The 27665-nt window shown below is 37.0% G+C and overlaps 1 protein-coding gene across 2 annotated transcripts in view; it reads right to left on the bottom strand.

Moving 5' to 3' along the window:
* Positions 1 to 27280, bottom strand: part of LOC124261467 (caskin-2-like) — a 229068-nt gene extending 201788 nt beyond the window's left edge. Inside the window, exon 1 of one of the 2 annotated variants that reach the window (XM_046695780.1) lies at positions 26815 to 27280. In XM_046695780.1, the coding sequence (XP_046551736.1) occupies positions 26815 to 26914 (100 nt within the window). In that variant the 5' untranslated portion in view covers positions 26915 to 27280. Of the gene's footprint in view, positions 1 to 10028; positions 10266 to 26814 lie in introns of those variants that run through there. The other variant, XM_046695781.1, reaches the window with a different exon arrangement.
* Positions 27281 to 27665: the final 385 nt, after the last annotated feature.

The following is a 27665-nucleotide window of genomic DNA, read 5'->3' as shown; positions in this document are numbered from 1 at the left end:
TGTTACAGGCTCCATATCATAATTTAATGAAACAGACACCCACAATTCATTCTCTACTCTTATACTCATCCCATTTTCAGCTTGAAGAATGAAATTTAAGAGATTCAAATGTGTTCTTTAACACTCGAGCATTCACCAATAGAATAGTTTACCTTTAACCAAATATTTAACTATATTTTGGAGACTACTATATTTTCTTAGCCTAGTAACATATCACAGAACTATGTGGCACTTGGGAAGGGAGGGTAAAAATAACGCCCAAAACTGAACTGTGTGTTCCAAACTGATGTCCTGATTAAAAAAGACATTAGAAACAAAGCTGGGTCTTTGCCTGAATATTTTGAGCTGTAAATGTCCTTGACATCATCGTATCTTTCAGCAGAAGACATACACTTTTATATGGAAAAGGTACCAAACCGAAACTCGTTGGACAAGACACACACTTCAAAGTCTTTGACTGCCTTAGTGAACAAGAGATGCTGTTTAATGCGGTAAAGGTGATCATTTTGTGGATACTAGGTTAAGCCTTCAACATGAGAATCTTGCCTGGGTCTCAAAGTGGAATATGAAATAATGTTAGTTTGATGTTAAAACATGTTGATATATAAGCCTGAATTATTGATTACAAAACCCAGATCATTATTTCCCATAGTGTGAATGTGCATTAGACTCTCAATGCAAAACAGGTCAATATTCTACAATCGAGCACCAGATATGACACAACAGTTCAGTCAAGGTGTTAAGGCTGCATTTGGACAAAGCCACAAGCTCTACCCCTACAGCACCAGGCTCTGTTTCTGAATGGTATCAGGCAATATCCAGCCCCTACAAAAGCATTTTCCACAAACTGCCTGACAAATTGTTTGATAATGGGGACTTGGAGAGGGTATTGCATGTGAATGGTTACCATGTAAATGGGACAGCTATCTTTCATGGAGGAGGCTGTGACACTCATTTCAGAGTCAATTCTCATCGCAAACACTCCCTCCAGCAACTTGCACATTTTGATTCCTACTACAGCCATCAGATTCAAACCTTGTTAATCTCTTGCAGCGCTTTACAATCAATATCACTAATGGCGATTACCATGCATCTCAAGAATCAAATACATAAGTGATTGACAATTAACAGCAATCAAATATTTGATGGCCTTTTTTTGGTCCTGCTAAACATCCGAAATGCTCAATACATGAAGCCAGACATATGGAAGTCGACCCGATGATTCTTGACAAATATCGCATCAACATGATCATTACACCATGATTTTGTCATAAATTTGCCAATACTTTCCGTCTGACTGATTGGCAGTCATAAATGTCAGTTTCAGAATGCAGTTCATTAAAGGGGATTTCCAACCACTACTGGCGTGATAAACCTCTGTTCAAATAAGTTAGTGTCTCCTTACTCATTCCTGTAGGAGAAAAATCTTTTTTGCAGAACAATGACCCATTTGGCTTGATTTAATAGGTGATCAAAGCATTTCTTTAACTCAATTTGCATAAATACACTCTTTGATCCCAATGGAATTGTATTACACAAGTTCTGATCCAGTGTAAAGCAATCAACTGCCAAGTGTGAAAAGTCTATGGCAATTTGTATAGTATACCAGTGACGCATGAGAAATGGTTTTGGAACAGTGTTGTACAAATGCTCATCTTGCTGTTTAGATTCTAATTTGGGCTTTTGGCAGCTGGTACTCATCAGTTGATATTTCCCATCAGAAAAGTAGTACTTCTTGTTTTTCCATCATCCTAATCAGTCTTTTCATCTTATTCAGCTGCCAATGACTTCTCTTCTTTATTATCATATTGTATAACATCATCTGAATGAAGAGTCCTTTTGAATGATATCACACATTAATGAAATGGATAGGTGTGAGGAGTTTGATGTTGACCAAGGGAAATATTTAGTAGCAGATTTTATAGGCACCTATATATTTAGGATACCATTTTTTTTCAAAACAGAAACATATGAACAGCAAGATGCCTCATGTTAAAAGTAAATATCATTAGACTGCTATTAGTGGAGAAGATAACCGCATGATTGTTCAAACCATAATACAGTTGGTGGCCATCTTGAAATCAGGCTGCCATCTTGAATTGTTCTTGTGTTCTTTTTCTCAATATATACTATTCACACTTTGATAAGGATCAAATCATGGATTCAACAGAAACTGTTGTTGGGTCAAATTTGGTTTAAATACCTAAGCTTATTGTAAGCATGGATCCTTGGTTTCAGTATATCATTGCATTTTGTGGATCCCATAACTGCTATTCACATGTGTTGAATGCATAATGGTTGATTCGCGCCATGAAAACCATTTTTATGGTTACTCATATATCAAGTGCATAAGGTTAGATTAAAACGGCTGTTTGCCTAAAGAGCAGTTACCATATTATTATTTCCCCAATTTTAAATGGATACATTTTCAAATTATAAATGTATGTTTAAGTAAAGTTGTGAATTTTTGTGATCCTTAGCAAAGTGTGAGTAGGATACATACGAACTGGAAAATTGGTGTAAAGTTTCATGCTTGTATCAATATTTGAACATTTAAAAAATGTTCGGCAATATATTTCCTTAAACTGATGAAAACTTACTCCTTGACTTTCAAGTAATTCATTCTTCTGATTTTCATGACTCTGTGTAACTCAGTCAAACAAATGAAAATGGTGTTAAAAGATAATTTGACCATAAAACTGACCATGAGGTTTTCTACATACAGCAACAACGGACATTTCCTTTTGCTTGCTTTTCGAGAGTATTAGGCTTCAATTACCAATAACACTAAACATGTGCTAAATATCCAATCACTAGTATCAGTTGGGACACACACGTTTTAAATCATCCCTCCCACTGAATAAAATATACTCATTAATTGAATAATTACACTGAATCCATACAATCTTAAATATTAATACTAAATACCTCTTTCAGTACATTACACCATCATTAGCAAACAAGAAAAAACACAATTCCATCAATCACTTAATATTTATCATTCAAACATTCCAGCATAGAGACAACTATCATATCTTCAGCTAACCTTTGGGTGGCATGAAAGTTGGTCTAAGGCAACAAGGAGAGCAGCATATGTTGTCTCTACCATGTCTAGCCAGATGCCTACAGGGACGAGCTGCTTGGCTACTCCAAATGTTTACATTGGCCATGGCACTCACTCTGAAATGCCAACAGTTCCCATTGTGTAGCTACCGCCTTAGAGCTAATGATGCCACAAACCTGAATTAAATGTTCGGTCACAGCATAGCAACCAAGCACCTTGCAGTACACCTACATTAGTGAATACAATGTCAGCTATAACATACACAGTGGAAGCATGAGACTCAGGAGGCTTTGTCAGATGGTTGGGGCATCTTTTTTCTGTCTGGAACAAAGTGCCTAATGCCTGTGGGTCTCAAGTAACAAGTAAGGGCGGAAGGGTAGCCTAGTGGTTAAAACGTTCGCTCATCACGATGAAGACCTGGGTTCGATTCCCCACATGGGTACAATGTGTGAAGCCAAATTTCTGGTGTCCCCTGTCGTGATATTGCTGGAATATTGCTAAAAGTGGGATAAAACTAATAGGGGTGAAATGGTATACCACGGTGTTAGTAGAACCATGGTATTTTGCCTTCAGTACTATATACTGTAATGCAATCAAACATTTGGTATTTTCGGTTCTCATACAATCATTTCTATCTAGTCATAAACTGACAGTTTTGTTCATTCAAAATAACAAACATTATGGTTATTTTTTATCTATGTTATTAAACAATGGAAGGATTGGCTCTTGTTTTCCATTTTCTGCATTATGATCATATCTCATATTCCGAACCGAAGGCCTTGTACCGCAATACGTACCATAAAGTGATAAGAGCATACCGTTTTACCCCTAAAAACTAAACTCACTAACTCTAGTAAAGGTTAATGAGGAAATTGCTTCAGGCTTTCACTAATAATTCAATAAATAGAGGTGGTATATTCGACAGATGGAACAGAAATCAGTCCATTTATGATAGCCAGTAAAGAAGAAATGGGAATTTTCATGTTAAAGTCCATGATGGAAAACTGGTGAATAATCTCATCGATTTTGACAGAAGGTATCTCATGTCTACCTGTTCAATTGTTGTGATAAAACCAGGGCAATATCCATCATCATTTCGGAAATGATGCAAATGGCAGGATTATTTGGGGACGACGTCTAAATCAAAGAGAAATCCCATTTCTTCACATTAATATAAAGATTCCAATCCTGCAACCATAACTGCATAAAAGCGACATCTGGAGATCTTCTATCAGCCATCCACAGCCAGGAAATGATGTTCGCAGCAATTGTTCCCCATAACTGCTCATCTTGGATTTCATGCCATTAAAGCATGGGGTATTTTCACATTTTGGATGGCGCCAACATATAATCAAAAAGAAATATAAACTATCTCCCTGCAAACTTAGGTTACAATTCTTACACCCTGATTGATGTCTGTGATATTAAGTTTGAACAAAAGCAAAGCAATAATGATGGTTGTATCCATTTTGGAAGGAATCAATACCTGCAAAGACACTGCCGAGACTTTCGGTCAATCATTCTCAATACATACCAACCTGAAAGAGCTACATGAATAAGTGCTAGATAGCTTGGCAATACTCCATGCTTCCAAGATTACACCTTCCACGTAATATTCAGACAAAAATTTACATTCTCGGGGACACGAATTCAGTTAAAGAGAAAGACTGTCATGATACCTAGATGATTTCAAAGCTCATAAAGCACAACTTGATACTGCTATTATTAAACATACATGTATGCCTGGACTATATCATTGATTTTTTGCTGACATGGCAGAATGTCATTTATTCAAACTGTCTGTTTTATATGGGTAAAATCCCAAAGTAACAATTTTATGCTTCAGCAATGGTCAAGTTTGGTCCAGGCAACCTTCAGGTCCAGTTTGACCCAGACAAATCAACTGTGTGCACATTTTAAGGTATCAACAGGCTGCAAATCCTTAATGGAGGTTACTGTAAAGAGCAGTTTTCTCATTTTACAATGTCAGCTAACGGTCTGTGCCAATATCTTTTGAGTCTACTTGCCAGAACTTAGCTCATCATTTTCAGTAGGTTCTAGAAAGTATTTAGGGATTATGTAGAGCTGAGGTTACGAGACAGAACAAAATATACTAGATTCTGTCTTTGGACAAGTGACTCAAGTAAAAAACTCAAGTAAAAAACTAAGCCAATCCCTTTACACTTTTTCAAAAAGAAAATGAAGCACATATCAAAAGGGCAAATTGTTATGATCAATCCCTTTTTTCACAATCCTCTAAGCAAGGAAAGAGCTGATTTGTAAATAATTAAAACACATCATGATTTTTTTAGGTCAGATTTTGCCAAAGAAGTACAAGTACATTCAACAAAACTTTAGAAAACTGCAATTAATCATAATTATGCAGAAGATGCACGTTTATCCTGACAGCAAAATTACTATCCATACTATGCAACATGCCAAATCATTCACTGGAGCATCCATTCACCATATGATATATTACCACATGATTGCTAAATGCAGCACTTTTGAACCCAATAATGAAGCTGCTTGTGATTATATGTCCTTACTAGTGTGACAGCGGTCGACATCCTGGTGTGATCTGAATGAGTGAAGCCAGTGTTGACTGCATCTCCACAGGTCAATTTTAGCTGACCTGGCATGTACATTACACTTGCTGCAGTAACACATCCTTGATGGTAATTAGCAGTCAGGACACCTGGCAGGTAGGCAACCAGGTAACCGGCAGCGGTAGGGGTGACGCAGCTTCTTTGCTGATCAAGAAGACAATTCACTAGTGAGTGAGTGAGTATGGTTTAACACCACTTTTAGCAGTATTCCAGCAATATCACAGCGGGAGGACACCAGAAATGGGCATCACACATTGTACCCATGTGGGGAATCGAACCCGTGTCTTCGGCAAGACGAGCGAACGCTTTAACCACTAGGCTACCCCACCGCCCCCATTCACTAGTACATCTCTTATAGCTCAAATCTATTATGATAAATACCTTGGACACATTCACCACCATAGCTTTATATGAGAGATGATGTCAAAACACCCATTAACCCTATATTTGTCACTGGGCATAGAATTTCTCTTGATCTGGGCAGTAATTTGATGTGTGCTAACAAATCATACAAATCAAAAGAAAAGGTGGCCAAAAGACCTAGGGTATATAAAATAATAATAATCAAGATGTGTTAATTCAGCCAGTCCAATATTCTGACAATGTGTCATATTTATGAATGTTGACAATCATTCCACGGTAATCTACTACGTCCTGTTCCTTGATGACAGACCAATAAGATCCCCTGTCTGTTTTGTTATGATTATGTATCCTACAGCTAATATGAATAAATAGAACTGTCATCATTATTATAGTGATCATTAACTAAAATTACAGTCACAATGTCAAAGGCAATTGGTCAGACATATTCGGATCTATCCAAGACCATCTCCAGTTACGTCTGATTTGCGATATTGGTCTACCACTGCAATCACACACTGTAATCTCAGATTATCATAATTTATGGAATAACACATATTACGTTTAATGAAATACAGCCTTTGTAAATTGTAGTTCTGCCAAACAGTATTTGGCTGGCTGGCCAGGAAAAAAATGGATCATTTGAGACAAGTTCATTAATGCTGATTAAAAGCAGACATTCAATTACAGATAAAAATTCAGGAAATTCAACTTTAACTCATTGTTCTGACACACATGGAACTCTTCTGCCCAAAGTCATATGTTTGTATAAAAGCATGTGACCAAACTGGACATGGTAAAAACAAATCCAGCAGTCATGGTCAAATCAACCCCATCCTTTATTTCACGTCACTACACAAGACATCCTTATCACCCTCTTCAACATGCACAATACCTACAGCATAGGCTTAACCTTCCTCTCTATTAAACATTTGGGAGAAGTTTCTTTTTCAAATACAACTTCGTAATTTCTAATTTCAAAATTAAGTGCATAAAAAAGCCTTCTACTTCATAACTTTCAAGTTGAGCAGTGATTGCTTCGTTTCACCCTGGGGACAGAGCTCTAGGTCCACAGTCTCCATCTACTCAGCTGTTGGCCTGGATGTGCCGAGAATGTGGATGATCTGTAACTGAAGCATGGGTTGGACTCTCCCCAGGGAGCTGAGAAAGAAATTAGACTGTCTATGTTTCCTGTGCCCCAGATGATAATGTGTGATCTGGAATACCATGCACTTCTACCAGAAGCCGGGTTAGGTACAGTACAGAATGGAATCATCATTAATCCATCAACAATCAGTCTAGCACCACAAAGACAGTGAATCAAGTCTGTGCAAAACACACAAAATATGTTCCTGAACATGCCTTGCTGCAATAATAACCAAAAATCCTTAAAAATAAGCTTAACATCGTGATGTATATTTTCACAGATGCAATTTCAAAAACATTTTGACACAGCTCTATTAGAGAACCAAATATTAATCCTCTGTTGAAACAAACTAGACTGACTCGTGGGGATTCTTTTCTTTTCAGACATTCTCCAGCAAGATATATCTCCAATTCATGGTCGTTGTGTCACAAGACTCCATCATTCTCTATTATAGAAGTACACAGACAGAACTAAGTTGCACTTCCAGGAGTTGCGTATGAAAGTACAGATATGTCATCTGTAATGGCTACAGGGAGTTGGACATGCATTCTTCCTGTAGTTGTTTCTTTGCAAATACTTCACCAGCATCACACATGGGTAGTCAGAGGGAAGCAAACTTTCATCTTCATCAACTTGAGCCATTAACATGAATATCATTAAGTGCTTGTTCAAAATATTTACAACTGCCATCGTGTATAAAACCTAGTGCAACCTCTTCAACATTCAGTGCAGTATGTCCATTAAATATGAGGTCTAAGGAGAACTTTCAGTATATTTTTGAGTAAAATAAAAAAGACCATATGTGAACTTTCATGTACACACTGTATACATCTTTCAATAAGAGAAGTAGAGATATTTAAGCTAGAGTAGGCAGTAAAGACCATCTCTGAACTCTCATTACCATTGAAACCTCATACAACAGCACAAAATCATACCAGTTCAACATTTATGATTGTCAAATAATAAATGTTGAACAAACAGAAAGGAAGAAGGTCGCATAACTCATATCTCAACATTCCCTTCTCTGTAGTCTGTCTCATAGTCCCTGAACCGCATTATTTTCCCTTCCCCCAGTCCTATCTGCAATGATAAAGCCCTACTGAAGCAAGTCTAGATTTCCACAGGTTCTGAATCTCCCTTCACACTGGGGCACCTTTTCAACTTAAAAGGACTTGTTTGTTTCTATCAAAACTATATGTATTCAGAGTTAGTGTACCTTCTCTGCTACAATTGGCGCTCAATTAATTTAATGTGGATTTTCAGGGTCTAACTGCAGATGTATCTTGCAATGAAAAGTAACATTTAATGCAACTGTACCAAAGATGCAGATATGTTAGGCATTTCATTCAACCAGCTGTGAGTTACAACATTCCTTCTCTAATAATTCATTTAAATCCTCAACCTCAAGGCACAATCTTAAGTCAGTTCAGCCAATTATTTAGTTCCTCAAACATGGCACGTGAATGTAGTGCTTTACTTCCATATCCTATTTAATTCACATATGAACACAACAGTATATTATACATCAAAACCTGGTTAATTGGTCCCTATATCAACCTGTCAGTTGTTAATTGCTAATTGGCCCAGTTAAGTGCAAGCAATTACTGAAAGGAAGAAGGTGATAATCAGTCGCAGATTGCAAATTGTGTATATAGCCAAAGTGCTGGAGGCAAATCACAGACAGTGATATACCTGTATCACATGCTATTGACAAGATACCAAGATCACCCAACATAATGTAATTGTTAATTACAGCAATCTTTTCTGTGCTGTGTAAAGTCTGTCTATGTAATATGATTAAAACCTTCCCTCACACAATTTTATAAAGTACCTATTTCAGTTACTTTACAAATTGACTAAACACTGTGTTTTCGTTCTATTATATTAATGCAATATACATATTTTGATGTTTAATTTCATCATGTAGATGGTATTTTCTTGGCTTTTCATCCTATTGTAATTAGTGTATTGTGATATAAATGAGCCATTTTAAATTTTGTAATAATTTTTACCTACTGTCAAATAAATGGACAGGTTTTTTAGCTTTTTTGAGAAATCATGCATTTTATAAAATACCTCTGTGAATCACATCTTACACTGTCTGAAACACCCATACCTTCTAGACTGGAATCTCTCCATGTTGTTAACCAATCCTGTACAGATAGCAACACATTTACACTGGTTACCATGGAAGAAAGGGCTATTTTTCATGTTTTAGTTTGATTTATTATTCATGTCTAAAGAACAAACCAACAGGGAATATAACACTGGTTCTGTCTCTAAGATGAGAAATACTGAGTGACGATGTAACTCATGAATTTTGATTTCCTTATCCCTGTGTTTCATATTCATGACTATTTTTCTTGGTTTATAAAAAATGAAACAAGAGTTATGATCATGGTTCCTGCTGCAGGCGATAAAAAACACCAGGTGAACCAACAGTTCTGGATTCAGCTCCTAATAAAACCTTTTCCATTCATGTTTTGTGCACCTTCAGCTCGACAGTGCTAACTTGATGCATGCAACAACAAGGCTGGCTGCCTTCACAGACTCAATCAATTATGGAATTCCTGTGAGAAATCAAAGATAAAATTGGAATAAAATGCACAGCAATATTACCATGCATACCCTTGATATTCTTATTGATCAGACCATAGTTTCATCATTCAAAATGTGCACAGATCTGCCTGAATCCATCACATCATGTCGGAATTCTTCCACACACGGACACTTCCGGGATCAATGGATCCAATGGAGGCTGTGTAAGTGGTGGCAGGCCGGCACAGACACATAGGATATTAACAATATCGCTAGGACAACATGGAGGATCATACATGCTCGTACTCACCCTCTCTCAGAGTTCCAGTGCAAGCAAAGTAGGTCATGGCTTCACAGGTAGATTGTCACAGCACTCAAGGTATCATCCACACCCATTGACAGAAGCAATAGCAGCTCCACGGAGCATTTCTCCGGAACAACTCTCTCCCTCCAACTGCGTTAAGCAAGCGATCAATCTTTTGCTGACCTCTAAAAAGAAACCCGTTCTCTGGACTTCAATGTCTTCAGTATGGCAACCACCAGTGGAGAGGTGGTGAAGAGAAGCAAATTAACCACCGAGACCGCCAACAATCCAATATCACCATCAGGATATTTCCTCCAGACTCCTTTCACCGATATCTGCTTAATTTTTCATCAGTGATTCAAGCAGCATCGGTTAAGCCGGGCTAACGAATCGAGCTAGCCCGACAACTGGGTGTTATGGACGCTGTCATCAACATATCAAAATTATAGAGGAATGCCACACTGGACAGGGACAACGGCAATGTATTTAGAGAAATTTAATCTAGGCCATGCTAACATCTCCGACTGACCTTAGAATCCCTTTATAAGATTTTCTTTTGTGTCGCACCAAGCAACAATAGCTGCAGGAAAAGCTGATGCTCTGGGGCCATGTCTGAATTAAATACTCCTCCTTTCCCAAAAGGAGCAGAGGGATGAAAACAGATAATACCTTTTTGCACACATGACCTTATGACCCTTCATGGACAGACAAGGTGGGTAATTTTCTACCCTTCAAAACCTTTGAGATTTGTGATGATCAGCCAAGCTTATCCCGCAACCAGAGATGCCTTGTAACAAGGTCTAGTGGAGAAGAAGAGGCGCCTATGCTGGCCAAAGACTGTCCACAAAGAGTACCAGCCTTGGTCAATGTCCAGTCTGGGCTTGCTTGGGTCAAGTAGAGAGATTGTTGATAGCATCTTGGGTAATTATGGCCATTAGGAGGTGTGGATAACAAGACTGGGTGATTCCCATTCATTTCAATTGAATAATGTCAATCACACTGATGTTCTGTGAAAGGAACGGTAATTACAATCAAGGTATTTGGTGGTAACTTGGAAGTTGACTGTAACTGAACTAATCCGTTCTCACTTGTATCAGTCAGTTTTTGACTTGAGTAGTGAACGAGGGAATACCACAACACACTGGTTGTACTTTTAGGAGCAGATCTTTATCACAGCCAAGAATACTTATATGACGGGCTGCCATATATTACACCAACATTGGAAATCAAACCAAGGCTTATATCAGATACCATTTTGAACCAACTCACTGTACCTTTACTGTTTTTCCAGGTTTTTCTAATAAAATCTGTTTAGGCATTTATAGTAAAACTGAACCTTGGGTAAATAGTCAAAAATAGTTCATGAAAGTTTCAGAAACAGATATCCTGTGTGTAAACATTTATTACCAGGCAACGTCTCTATTTTTTATTCTGATATCCATCTTTTATTTGAAACAACTACCCAACATGCCATTGTAGCAAAGAGTATGCAAGAAATGAACGGAAAGCTGGGTATCTAATGATAGTCAATGATAAACTCAATAAAATAAACCTTAGAAAGTATCAGGCATAAACTAAGCAGTTAAACTTAAATGTCACCTGTCAAAATGTTATACAAGGAATGTGATAATATACAACACATAACTGAATTTCTTAGGCCTAAAATATACATACAAACTAGGTAAAGCTTCAGCATATTACTCATTTTTTTATAGAGGCTATTCTAAAAAAAAGTAAGTAGGAGGCCTTATTTGAACCCCCACTCATGAATATTTACAGTAAAATATTCCAGATTCCATACATCTTAGTCACAGACAGCTATATATGTTCATTGTAACAATTTCAACATCACCTATCCCAACTCACTTTCTACAAATATTTAAACAATTTTTAACAAGCTGGACCAAAGACTTGATTTCAGATAAATCCATAGCCGGGTCAGGCAGCTGCTTGTCACATCACAGAGCCAGACAGCGTCCTGACAGCAACTGACAACCCACGTAAGTTTCACCAGGTATAATGACAGGTGGGACAGTAAGGATAAGCCTGTAGCTGGTAGAGAGACTCAAGGCTATGGTTGTGATATGCTGACCATGGCCATCTCACCCCAACCATCACCAGTCACCCCATGGGGCTAGTGTGCCCGGTCAGCCGTTGTCAACATGTCATCAAAGTTTTATGGAAGTTTGAAGCAGATTAATGTCGCTGGGAATTATTCTATTCTCTGTCAGGAGACCTTACACAGACTTGAAGCAAATGGCAAAAGACCAATAATGGGTGTTTGCAAATTGATCCATAATTTAATTAAACCCATCATCTAATCAGCAGATGTATTGGGAAAGGCTCCAGTGATTCTCAGCAGAAAGTGCAACAATTCTACAGATCAGCTATTGGTACTTTAATCAAGAATGAGAAAAGGGTAAAATTCAACAAATAGTTACCACCCTTAATAAAAAGAAAAGCAGGTTGTATTCAAAAAGAAATTGTGAGATACATCCCATAAGAACAGCAGGTTGTATTCAAAAGAAATTGTAAGATACATCCCATATAAACACATTCACACCAAAGTAGAAACAGTCCCCAGATAGCTGTGCTGTGCTTTTTAAGACACAACTAAAATGGATCAGGGAGTCAGTGTTGAAACCTTTAGGTAAGATGAAACGTTTAGGTAAGATCACAGGTTCATCTGGTCTGAAACTATCATCTAATCTTTCAAATGGACATATTTTGAGAAGAAAACATCTTAAAGTATTTTAATGAAACATAAAAAACAAAAAACAACCCAAAAGACTTTCTTCATTTTCTGCAGTCATGAGACTTGCTAAATACTAGTATTATAGATTTTGGGACATTTTAGTTTGAAGGATCTGTGTGACAGAATGTGTGTGTGTTGTCAAGAACTCAATGTGTTATATGTATATGTATGTATGTATGTATGTATGATGTATGTGTATGTATGTATGTGGATGTGGATGGATGTGGATGGATGTGGATGGATGGATGGATGTATGTATGTATGGATGTATGTATGTATGTGGATGTATGTATGTATGTATGTATGTATGTATGGATGGATGGATGGATGTATGGATGGATGTTATATGTATGGATGTATATGTATGTATGTATGTATGTATGATGGATGGATGGATGGATGGATGGATGTTATATTGTATATGGATGTATGTATGGATGGATGTATTGATGTATGTATGGATGTATGTATGTATGGGTATGTATGGATGGATGGATGGATGGATGTATGGATGGATGCATGCATGCATGGATGGATGGATGGATGGATGGATGGATGGATGGATGGATGGATGGATGTAACAGAAATGGAATATTGCTGACTGAGTCATGGTGTTATAATCCTACATAACTCACATTTACCAGCATACAAATTACAATCATTGCAAGATTACATTCAATATTCTCATTTTTTAAGACAAATACAAATGTAATTGTTAATAGATTTTCTTGACATCTGTTAACATTACATTATACAAAAGTGTTTGTCTCTAATCACATATTGTCCACATTTCAACTTTTAACAGCTGCTGAGCACAAATGAATTCAAAATGCTGCATTTTTATAACTATCCAATACATCTACACAACTACCATAACAGTAAACCATTTTCGCTACATTACTCTCAAGTTCAATAAACACTGCAGTACACGACAAGTATATACAACTGTCTGCTCGGCAAATCAATAACCACTGGCAATAAAGACTGTAGGAAATATGGTCATTCATAATCACCAACATCATTGGCGATGTTGTTCATTTCAAATCAATTTCATATATCACAGTGACACTGATCAGGGCTCATAGCAAATATTAATAGAATTTTGCTCAGTTTTGAACAAAGTCAATTGAACTGAACTGAAATTTTACCTGACCCTCTAAGTAATAGAATTTAAAAGCTAAGAATTGTAAATATATATCTTAAGAATTGTAAATTTATATCCTAAGAATTGTAAATATCTACACATCATAGAATAAAATGCAAGTTATCCAAACCATATATTCTTGTTTTCAGTTATAGAAACCAAAACTGGAATGCAAGATAAACCGGAAATTCAGATCAAAAACACCTGCATAATTTTCTGATCACATATCTAGCATGTTCTTCTCGTTAACACTTGTTTCAGGTAAATTAAACCCCTCTGACCAAACAGGACAGTGCAGTTGAGAGGTCAAGTCATTTCCACCATGGAGTCAAGTTTAGTATGATCAGTGGGCTAATTTTTTCTTAGACCCTTCAAGAAATACCCCCTTTTCATCAAATTTTAAAGCTTTTTCTTAGTTTGCTTTTAAAAAGCACTCCAAACCATAGTTCATGACTGAAGTAAATGAAAATGTGAAGAGTATGCCAATTTGACCTTAATTTGAAAATAAAACAAGCACAGTCACGGTCATCATGACAGGAATCATCAAAAAGTGAAACTTGGGGGTGGAAAATAATTCTAAAAATGTGAATCCAAGACCAAATTTAGCAAGCAGAAAAAAATTAAAAGGAACCAAACAGTAATGTTGATTTTAAGGTTGCTCGGTGATGGGAAACTAGCCACTTTTGTCATTGGTCCACTCATAGAGGCACACAAATCAGAAGCTGCACAGCCATAACGTCAAGGCAGCACAGAGCATGTATGTCAATATTGAGGGCCTTCGCCAACTCAAAACAGACGCTTTCATAGATCGATAGAGTCGGCCTCTCGGACACAGTGCCTGACTAGGAGTTGACTGCCTGCTAATGGGAGAGCTTTGTATGGACATTCTCTCTCCTCTGTGCAAGTGGCAGGATATTAAACTCTGCCATTATTAATCATAACTATACTATTTAGAACTATGACAATGTGCTGGACATACTGCAATAAAACAGACATAGGTATAGTGTTAGCCAGTGCAGCCATGCATGTAATGGTAGAGCACTTTCTATACCCCCTAATACCAAGTTTCTGGCCATCGTCATGGCAGCTATGATCTATGACCAGGTATACATACAATCATATCTGTCACAAACTGATGCTGCCTGAGCATAATAACACTGATTGTCATCTGAAATAACTCTGAAAATGTATCTCAATACATTTAACTCCACCTTTTTGTAAAGGAGTACCTCATTATCTATTAATACAGTTTCCTTTGTTGGAATCTTTGAGGTGGCTTTCACATAGATCTATCGGTCTATAAAGTGACTTGTAGGAAAGGTTCACAGCACTATTGCTATCACAGATAGATGAGGTGGTCAGGTGATTGGCTGACAACGTAACTTGTTGCTCATTATATCAACCAATAGTTTGCCTGCTTCAGTGAGTGAGTTTAGTTTTATGCCACTTTTAGCAATATTCCAGCAATATCACCGTGGCAGACACCAGAAATGGGCTTCACACTTTGTATCCATATGGGAAATCAAACTTGACCAGTTCAGCGTGACGAGCTATGCTTTAACCACACGACTACCCAACCACCCTTGCCTGCTTCAGGCGTGGTTACTTACACACCAGAGTGTTATAGGTAGAATCTTGCTCTCCTATATTCTTATAAAGCTACATCAGCAGGGTTGACAAGCCCAGTAGAATCACACGTCTACCTTTATATAGCACTGCTGTTCCAATGACTGCTTGAATTCACTTTCTAATAAAGTAATCAATCATGAAATCATATTACACATGTTGATAAACTGAACAATTTGAGAATAGCAGGTCTGCTAAAGGGCATTGTTATTGTACTATTTTCCATATATTTGTGTTGAAGAATATACTGTAAACAACACCACAGTGTGTTATCAAAATAAATTTACAAAGAAGAAATGCTCAAAATAATAACCTATCTGATTCATGATTAGTCATGAATGGGTCATTTATAGCTGTTTCCAAACAAGTAATCAATCTAAAAATGTTCTTGTGAAAAATTTCAAAATAAATAACAAAATGAAAATACAACAGAATCCAAACACAAGACAACCATGGCAAAATGACCATTAGAACATAAACCTTTCCTTAAGCACAATTACAATAATTGATAATTTACAAAGCCCAGAAAATAATTCAATAAGCTTCCTTGAACGTGCTATCAGTATATTTCATTTATAGACCATTCACAAATCACATACTATAAGGAAATCCAAATGACACCAGTAAACCCATTTATGAAAGCGTGTAATAATTCAGTCAATGGAACAACTTCTCACTTATCTGATAACAGCGTGAAAAGGTGTGGTGGAATGACTCAGAATGCGGTAAGTGCACCTACTGAGTCAGCTTATTATCATTTTTCACCTGATCTGTGTTGAAAAGGTGTCCTTTTGGGTTTAAAATAGAGACACACATCATATTTTTAGCTTCCATAAAACACTTGTGGGAAAGCATTTGAAGCCCACACATTAGGCTGATTCCAGATTTCAGAACAGCTGTTTTAGAAATCCTAAATAAATATCTCCTGCCCCTTTTCAAAACACTGCAAGGTTCACCCAATGAGAACTGACTTGGGATATCATGAACATAACACCTCATTTGATAAATGCAATCAACAATCTTCAAACTGACATTGAAGGGTTTGACATAAAAAGTAGATCGACTTTAAATATTATTTTTATGATGATCAGATAAATAGGCATATACCTTTGATAAGACAAGTTAAGCCCTTCCCAGAGCTAAGTATACATCTTATCTTTGATGTGTTTAATGTCAATATGACTCACAGATATTCGACACATTTTGACCAAACTGCCTCTAGCTAGCTCTCATTGGTTCAGAAGACACAGCTTCAGCTTTTGCTATCTCCCATTTTGCTATGCTGAGTGCATGTTGACAAAAACATGTGTAACCGATCTGTTCCAGTATCATGCATGTACATTTCCTCCATGATATTGACATTGTGTTGAATGTGTGTGGCGTGCTTACCCTTGCGGACACAACATGCACACTGATCTAGGTGACGCTGATGAGTGACTACCACAAATTGAAATGTGATCTGACATTGACGAGGTTGCTGCTGCCAGACAGATTTTATTACAACAAATATTAGAGGAATTCACTGAAGACTGCTGTAGGCGACTACACTAATTTACAACCTGACCTAGGAAGAACTGACAATTTACTGGGTTATCATATCCAAAGTGGCATTTGTAGGTCGGATTTCAAATTTCAAATCGTCTGGTGCTGCAGGCTACTGATAGTCAATTCCAATAACTGGGATTAAAAAAACAACATTAACTGCAGGACAAAAATAAATTTGCACATGTAAGAGCTGTAATAATTAATGTCATAAAACAACACATATCTCAATATCAATGCTACACATTACAACACGTGAAAGGTTGTCTAACTAAACAATGGATAATTTTTTTTTACCAATGTCTTTATTTTAACACTAGCAGAATCCAACCTATACGATGACAATCTGCAAATAATGAAACTAGACAATCTAGTGATCTAAGCTATTGAGATCCAATGGCATGCAATCAACCCATATTCACCATGCCCAATCCATTTATCATATCTCTTTTCAGATTGCAGTACCATTCTAACAGAGAAATACAACATTACATGACTTCATAAATCTACTTATAGAATAGAATGTACTCATAGAATGTATCTACTGACCCTACCGCAGAGATAGTTGGTTATGCTAAGATACATAGCTTATGAAATGAAAAACATCAGTCGCTTAACCGTGGTGAATAAACATTAACAATTATGTTTTTAAAAAATCGGAACCCTATCACAACAAGCAGAATATGTAAAACAACAAACACATAATGAGCAATTAATAAAATCCATTATCATAGCCACACCATAGGGCAGTGTACAGCTGGTGCTAAGTGGGCTTTGGTCAGGCTTAACCTTATTCCACAACATGCAGGGGATAATTCCTTCTTGTCAGGCAAATAATAATTGTGAGTAAATTCCTCGGATATCAAGACCATTCATCAGCTGACACATGGTCTGAAAGATATTCAATACTGGCCATATCATTCGTTTTCATAATGAGCACATGCTCGCAGAAAACCCATAACATTTTGAAACACAATATTGCCATTACTGACCGATATTGGACATTTATAGGTGAATTAGCATCAGCAGGGGTACACACCATGAACTTAATCCGACAAGTCCACAATGTATTTTGGACCAGGGTTTTCTTTCTGTCACATCAAGTTCAATATTTGGGGAAAACTATATAAGCCCTTACATCTTCCAACCAGCCATGTGGAACCATCTTCCAATGCTCAGAATGAGTCTGAGGCAAAAACATTTGAGTCGGCAAACCTGAACTCATCAACTGGAAACAAATCTCCAGGCAGTAAGCTTGATAAAATAAATATAGAGTGACTCTCCTCGAGACAAATGGCATTACAATGGTTTCCAAATTTGATAAACCTTTGATAAGACCATATTTCATATAATTACCATTTCTGGAAGAACTGATTGGGATATCTGGCAGGACAATTGGTCCATGTCATTGAAAATGAACCAATCTGAATCCCTGACATACGGGCTATTATTGGTTCAGCTTATTCTGCAGAAAGACATTTTACAAGACCCAGGCTTAAGACAAGTGGCTTAGGACATGCACGAGATGAAAAACAAACTTGCAGGTGATGGAATACATTCAGTCTGTGCTTCAACCTTTTGAGTCTACTAGCCTCAGAAGTAATTTTTAGATACTATTTTCAGTTGATATTTGTCTTAGTTCATGTTATGTTACTGGACCAAAAAGAAGTTTACTAGACTGGGGCTTCAGACCAGTGGACAAACTCGGGAGTTTGCACATAGCCATTCTTGATTGGAATAACTGCACTTACTTAACTGCCATAAAGGCATGACTGACTGACTGAGTTTAGTTTTATGCCGCTCTTAGCAATATTCCAGCAATATCACGGCTGGGGACACAAGAAATGGGCTTCACACATTATGCCCATGTGGGGAATCGAACCCGGGTCTTTGGCGTGACGAGCCAACGCTTTAACCACTAGGCTACCCCACTGCCCTAAAGGCATAGATTATGAAACAAGCAAATGTAGTCTCACCAACAACATTATACATGTATTCATTTATGTATCACCACCTAAAATAATACATGCTGATTGTGAATACGTAAAACAACATATTTCATCTGCATGATCTGGAATGCAGATAGATGCAGTATTTATCAACCATTTTCTATTCTTGTTTTTGAAAACAATCCATTCCACCAAAAACAGTGGACTTTCAGTGAGTGATCTTCCTACTTCATTGATTTCATCAATGATGGATTGGTTACAGTTTCGAAACAATGGATCACTCCTGAAATGGTTTAGCAACAATTTCAATTTATGCCAGTGTATTTAAGGAGTTCTGGGGCTTTGGTATAAAACATCGAAAGTCAGATAGCGAACAAGATTTCTAGGCAGGTGAATGAATGAAGCCGAGTTCTGTAAACTATTAATTTCAAGTAAGAACTTTCATAACTGCGTATAATATGAATATTGACAGGAAGAATTCCTTAATCTTTCAACTGTCTTCTATAAACCAGTATTTGATGTTTCTTTTCAGTATTTGAAAATTCATAAGAGCCAATCCAAATAGGACCAAGTGCTCAAACAAACCCTATGACTTGGCTGTATGAGTGTTGCTTATGCTTTCAGTCACTGGGTCAACTGTTCCAGATTCAGTTTTTTACAGAGTGTCAGAAATAACAGGAATAATGGTGACTGTTGTATCGAAACAGCTCTCACTCATTTTTTCAAAGCAATGACCAATATCTGAAACCCAATGCTACTGCTTATCAAGCAGGTAGGAATGATCCACACATTCGTCTTTCTTGCAAAGCCTGATATTATCTGAATTAAGAATATTTATACCACTGGCACTCCAGCTTGTGTCCTACTCTCAGTAAGATAGGCAGAGTGAGGAGAGGCAGGTGGAGATGCTAATATACAACAGCCAGAGGTTAGACAGCATGCACGAACCTGTTTTTATAAAACAGTCTGGTACAAGGATGTTGAAGGCATGTCTGGGGACCATCTGCTTTCATACACGATAACCCAGGGCACAACACATATTCAGTCTGTGGCTATATATTTAAACCATGGTTTACCTTGTCAGTGGACCCCAGTTCCTACTTCAAAGGTCCTTATATGAAATTTGAAGGTTTTCTAAAATAATTAAATAGTGTAATATGTGTAAAGCCCTGTAGAGACTATACTATTTAGTTTAAAGTTTGAGTTGTGAAAAATTTCTTTGCATCCAATATCATGAATAAGCTCAACTCATAATAGCCTGGAAATTAACAACAAAACTAGTAAAATAAGTGCAAATAGATACGTGCATTCTGTACAGAAGGCTCAGCTCAGATGTATCCACAAATTGGCAAGAGAAGCTATTACGAATTTTGTAAACAGGTATGTTCTGACAGTACATCTACGAGCATATGGAATATACTCCATGTTCTATTTACATGGAGAGCTCCTTTAAAGGAAGTGGTTCAGCTGCCAAATTGTCTGTCTGAGGACAGGCATGTTTACTTAGTGTGTGACTGCCATGATTAACTCTAAATAAACAAATTAACATTCTGGATACTGTCCTACCTTTGCCTGTTGATATCCCTGGCCTGACATTTCAAGTCCGGGGTCAGAAGACAAACTGCTTCATTATAACATGGATAATGCATTAGCTGTGATGCAGTGGGCCATAGATCATAATTAAGATTATCACATAGCAGAGGGAACATTAAATAGAAGATATAGAAAACCACAATGGTTTGAGCAGCATATCAAAATGAAGGAAAAATTGAAACACTCGGGACCATTGACAACTAAAATGAACATTTTCAAAACCACTAAATTCACCACCAAACACTTGAAGCTAATTAAAGATGAAAGTGACTCATCATTGTGATAAATGCATTTTTTATCAGTTCATACCAGGCTTACAAATTAGCACACTTGCCCAACCAGTTTTGATAATGCTAAAAGACCAGTTTTGTGAATGTTAAAATTATCCAAAGAGCAAGTAGAATTTCAAACACTTGGAGGGTAAGTCGATATGTTATCATTATTCAGCTGGTAGACTTTCTTAGTTAATTCTATCCCTTTCTTCTATCTAATTCAAGTTCTCACTTGAAACAGACAGTTTAATCATTTTCCCCAAAAATATTGAATCACCAAGACCAACATTAGCCTTCCAAACAAGGTAACTTTTGAAGAAATGGTTTTACATACAAATGACTGAGGGACACTGGTATAATCTCAATTTTCTCCTTTGAAAACTCAACAATTATGTATCCCTCTGTCTGCATCGTAACCTTTTCCTCATCAAATGTAACCCTGACTGCTAAAGAGAGACTCAAGTCAGATGATAAACTCTTCTGGCACTGTTTGCCTTACAACAAATTATGATCGAGAGACTAAACAGTCCCGATAATGTTTTCCTTGCAACAAATTATGATGGAATGGTAACATATGGTCATCTACCTGCCATCAGTAATTGGCCACAAATCTGGTAATGACTTGCTGGAGATCCTTCAACGCCTTTTCTGATAAACGGAAAGCTGAGTTGAAGAAACATATTTGTTTTCATCAACTGTTATAGCATGAATGGCATGTACACCATGCACTGTGCTACATTACTGCTCAATAAAAGATGTTAGACATGCAGTGCAGTGAATGTACAGACATCTAATTAGCAGTTTTTGTACTAGTGACTTCATAAAAAATTGCTGAGACAAGAGACAGAAAACAGGCTTGCACATTTTCTGTGAAACTAGCAATAAACCCAACATCTATTATGTCAATATACACCACACAGACAAATTTGACACTTTGACTCAAGATAATCAAGACATTTGACCGCAAATTTCTTTTCATAAAATAAACATACAATATTGAAATTAGGGTAAAAAAAATCAAAATTAACAGATTATGTCTACACATAAACAGGCTGCTCCTCTTTGAATTTTTTTACCAGATCAAAACGCTATGGAAAAAAGGGCTAAGCTTTCAAAAAAGAGAAGACAGCTTTTATAGGAATCTTCTTACAATTGTCTATTTCTCCCTGCAACAAATTAGCTGGTATCAAAGCCTGGCTATCATGGAAGCATATCGCCTCCTCCTTAGCACCTGAAATATTCCAGCTGCTAGAATCTCATCATTTCTCTGTGAAAAAAATGATCCCCACTCCCTGGCACAGGCAGTTAGGATTACCAAGACTTTCACAACAGACATAATGTTCTTTCATGGAAGAAAGATTGTATTACTACATATAGGTCATAAAACAGTTAGGGTGCCATGAAACAGTTAGTTGTCTTTACAACTGGGATGGAAAAAAATTCTTTTGTGAAAGAAATTTGAATGGAGACCTCATTTGATGGTGTATCTGGGTCAAAACAACTAAAATAAACTGGGTTCACATTCTCAAGTTAGTTTTTTATGATCAACAAAAACGAAATAAAACAAAATTTACAAGTCTGATAATATTTATTTCTGGTTTAATGCACTTGCAAAACTTCCATGTAGATTCTCATACTTTTCTCAGAGCTGGAATGAGTATAAGCACGTGATGACAGGTATACATTCATCATGAAGAAACTATTTAACTCATAACAAACAGGCAGACATTTCAAATTGCATCAATGACAGCGGGGAGCCTTCTCGTGTAGCTTGGATGAAGGATCACCAAAAAGGAAACTTATCAAAAATACATGACAACATTATCCAGATCTCCACCACTGAAATCCGATCCAGGGATACCTAATGCTACGATGGTGAATGCAAATCTGATTACTGCACAACACGTTTGTTAAACTCAGTTCATGTCATCACAAATTCTCTTTGATGCCCCGTTTCTTCAACACTGCCTCCCTACACACATAATTACAGCATCCATCTCTTTATTAGCCTTACACAGCATCATCAATACCCTGATCTCTGATGACCATTGCATGTACATTACACCTACATTACACTATCCGATCCAATAGGATACATGATCAATCACCAGTCAGATGTAACTGTCATGTGATAAACACCACAAAGGGGGAATGTTACTCACAAATGATTACAAAATGCCAAAGGGTATTCCCCTGCCTAAAAGATCAAGCCGCCACGAAGTATGCATTACAGGCTTAAAGCTACAGTACATGTAAAGCAGCTGTAAAACAGTCCCTTGTATGCGAAACATGCACATATATATGTAATGTATTCACTTCTCATGTCAATCATGCTCCTAACCATCTTCGTCAAGCTTCCCGCCATCTCCATCATCCTTCTTTGTATTCAGCTGGATCCATATTTCAACAATCTTCAAAAATCATTTAACGTGATTTGTTTCAAGGTTAACCCTCAGGTTTGAATGAAGACTATAAATTTTTAAATATGTCCTTGAGGGGCTTTATCTTTTTTAAATGTGATCTTTATTCCATGTAATCTTCCCGAAAGGCATAACAGCTGATTAGATTGACATATCTGATAACTGAATCCAGGCAAAAATTAACTATTTTCCTTGTTCCCAGTTGTCAATGCAGAAAATCTGAAAGTGTTGGCTATGCACAAAATCCCAATGTGTTGGTTTATACACAAAATGTACAGTAGATTTAATGATTTATACAAATATTGGATGAAGAACAAACAAGGAAATACAAATATTTAATGTCCAAAACAGACCCTTCACCAATCAGCAATTAGGTAACTGAGAATAAGTGAGCATGTTTTTATGCTGTTTTAGTGTTTACAGGGGTGGAAATAACCAATTGATCGACGTCCGAGTCTAGTGTTTTTTCCAGTTGGGCAAGCAAATTTATATATCACGCTGTACCAATGTCCAGTTGACTTTCCAATGTTAATTATGTTGTTTATCTAAAAGTCAACAAGAAAATCGGCTGGTATAGAGGAAAAATTATCAGGGCAAGTGATTTTACATGTGCCACTGTACCGGAGTACACCAACAGTTTTAAAGTTATTTCCACCCCTGAGTTTAGTATTCCATCAATATCATGGCCTGCAGATGGGCTTCCTAAATTGTGGAATTGAACCCTAGTCTTCAGTGTGCCAAGCAAACGCTTTAACGACTAGGCTACCCAACTGCCCTTCAGCAGGTTGGTACCTCAGTTGTTTACTTAGATACTGACTTATAACCTGACACTTGCCAGTTAAGAGCTGACATCATGATATGTCTATTTAGTCCTGGGATAGACACCATCAGTAAAATCCAACCAATCCACAGCTCAATTTGGACTACAACTTCAAAAGAAGATTTCAAGAGAAATCAGCTTATTCCTGGTATTTACACTAATCTTGGACATTCTCTGAATTTGTGCACGAACAAGATTTTATGATTTTGTGCATTGACAGGTAGAAACACTACAATAATTATCTTAAGCTTGAATTCAGTCACCATACATTGTCAAATCTTGTCAGCTGTTATGCTTTTCAAACTGATTATCATGATTATAAGAAATACATATCCTTTATTAAACAAGAAAAGCTTCCAGGGACTTATTGAAGTATTTAAAAACTAACAGATGTGTCATTACTGATTAGTCTTTTGTTAGTGTGTTCAAGAACATACATATTTAATACCATGCTTCTTCTCAAGAATATCAATTAATTCTGTACATCGCACTATTTGTCTACAAAGAAATATTTTGTGAAGGCTTCTCTGTTTCATTAGGTAATCTTACCACAAGAAGATGAATGATTCCTCTATGATTAACTGCAAACTGAGTTACACCTGCAATTGATTACAGTTATCTTCCTGTATTTCCAATGAATTGTTGTCTATACATAATCACAGCTACCAAAGAAAACAAACACACAATGAGTATCATTAAATCAACATTGACATTTACATTCCCTGTGAGGCAAAAAAACATGATACCTTTCCTATCTTGTACAATCTACAGAAGCTATTCAAAAGCGGCTAGAATAACATGAAGCAAAATGCAAACATGTTTTCTTTCCTGTAATATAAGGCCTTCCATATATCTTCACAGTTTTTAGAAGCCAGAACAAATTCTGAGTTCACTTTCACTACTATGTATATCATCACAATCCTAGATTCGTCATAAAGGAACTCTGGTTTAAGATTCTGCATGTGATACATACTTCTTGCCCCTCATATGCAGTAGCTAGTCACCACATTGTAATTCAGTTGTAGCAGTGCAGTGTTTATCATCACCAGACGTACCTAGACAGTCTGGACATGTTTTCTGTCATAGCAAATATGTTGCATAGATTATGTGTGCAAGAAAAACTGAGGATGTTCTACGTGCATTGTAACATTTCCCAGGTAGAAGCAGACTGATGGATAACTTCTGCAGGCCTGATCTTTCATTGTTGAAACAAGTATCTGCTACAAGGTTTGTACAAAACTCTACATGCTATTAACTTCTTTTCTAAATAAGATAAAAGATGGAAATATATTAACATGAACTACATCATTACATATCTGCAAATGACATATGTCCTGTAATAAAGACGTTTGGATAAAAAAATTAAATATACACGGGAGCCTAATAAAGCATACCATATTTTCTTCTGTACAGTCTGCACCTTCCCCTCCAAAATGCAGCTTTGTTAGAGGTGAGGTGAAATTGGGTTTTACGTTGTGCTTGAGAATATTTTGCTTATATGGTGACGTGCATGCGTGTCTATGTGTATGTGCGGCTGCTTGTACTAGCCCAGACTTAAGCTGGTTCTATAGTGCTAGCTCACTGAGATACCATGCTTTGTTAGAGGGGGCTGCACATTATGCTTGGGTGTTTAGGCTAACTTTATGGACAAGAAAAAATGGTATTTTATTTCTTTGTTTGTTGTTTAACAATGCACTCACCTATAAGTGAAATGGTAACAAGAATACAATTATACATATTGCATACTAAATATGAGCAGCAGTTGTTTTACTGGGGATTTTTTTACACACATCAACTATATTGTCAAATACTTATTTACTCTTTCGTGTTTGTGTTATTAAGTTATTAACTCTGTACAGTACTTGTACATAAAATGGGTCACAATTAAGGCCTCAGGTCAAATGAAACTAATAATCCTATTAACACTATCAACCTAAACAAACACATGATAAATATATTTGATTAAAGAACCTTTCCTGACAGATTTCAACAGTGACAAGGTTTCATACCTGGCTTCCATCTTGACAGCTGATGAGAGTATCCAAGGAATACAGGAATCAAAGATGGAGCTTGGGCTTTTTCTGTTTATTTTGCACTTAGATATTTCTTTATCTTAGCGATAATGTGCAAAGTAAAGTGGTTACATTGGGGAAGTTCTTTGGGTTAATATCAGGATAAATACATACAGGTTTCCCTATAAACCCTACTTGATATGCACTAATAAATTTCAAAACATGAAAACGGCATGTTTTGAAACCTCTCTAAAATAATGTTGCATTACTTGAAACACTACACCTAACTATTTATCTCAACAGTTACGTGACTCACTGAACTGATTAAACAAACAGCCTAATCAATATGCGACGTGTAAAAACACTCGTCTGCGATGATTAATAGTGCAAAGGTGTTGCTATCAATATCAGTTGCATCACTGCTAGAAAACTTCATTGGGGTTGACAGCAGATGCGAATTACAAAGTTCACGCAGAGTGTACAAGTTCGACAGAGTGATTACAGAGGTTATATCAAAATACATGCAAGTTGTGACAACCCTTGCGATGACAACTGACCAGCTTTGACAAGCTGGTAGTCAAAACCTTGAACAGCAAAATAGTGTAGACGAGCACTATAAATAGATCAACACATGTTGCGCTGTTAGTAAAGTGACTTACTGTTTTTATTAGCGAGTTTCCCGGCCTTCTGGAGCAGCTTCTGTAGAGAGCTTATATCCTGCTCTTTAACAGCTTGTATAATATCTAGGTCCTTCCCCATTTCCAGCTTGTTGACTTTATTTTTTCATTCAGATTATCGGAGGGAGTCTCGTCGCTTCAACAGTGATCATGCATGACATGTCGGTCGTCGGACAACCGCCAACTCGGGTAAAACCTCCAGAAATATCACAATCATTTGTAAAACAAAATCCACGGATCAACTTCACATAATCCAATCAGAACCACAGTAAAAAGTTTTCATTTTCACTCATTTGTGAAAAGAAATTAAGTTTACCTATTTCACACTTCGCACCTGTACGAATATGTCCCTTGTATATTCCCGTGGGTACTTGTGCGCAAGCGTGGCAAAGGGACCAATCAGCGTTTCCGTTACATTCAGTTACCTGGAGCACGCGCCCGCCTTACGATCACGTGTTCATAAGAAAACACAGACGGGATCAGTCAACTGTCTCTATTTAGCCCGAACACGACCGTCCCGCTGCGCTTAGTTAATTGACTGATTCCATTTCATAACTCACAGTAACTTTATCTCACTTCGTCTACATGGTCAGAGGTCACACACTGTGGCATCGTTCATTTGATAACAGCTGACGGAGCGGTACTAGCGTGTACATGGTGCCACGCCCACTTATGTGTACACTTTGCGATTCGCTTTCTACCGACAATGGTTTTGAGTTAGAGCATCGCCTTAAGGAAAACGCCCACCGATAATTAAATGGGACGATTTTTAGATCATGTCACGTTTGTTTATATTCTGAAATAAGATATGATATATGTAATCCCCAAGCGCA

The sequence above is a fragment of the Haliotis rubra genome, unplaced genomic scaffold (genome assembly GCF_003918875.1).
Source record: "Haliotis rubra isolate DU_JTF1 unplaced genomic scaffold, ASM391887v1 Scf8, whole genome shotgun sequence".
Classification (NCBI taxonomy): Eukaryota; Metazoa; Mollusca; class Gastropoda; order Lepetellida; family Haliotidae; genus Haliotis; species Haliotis rubra.
This window is presented reverse-complemented; position numbering and strand designations above follow the sequence as displayed.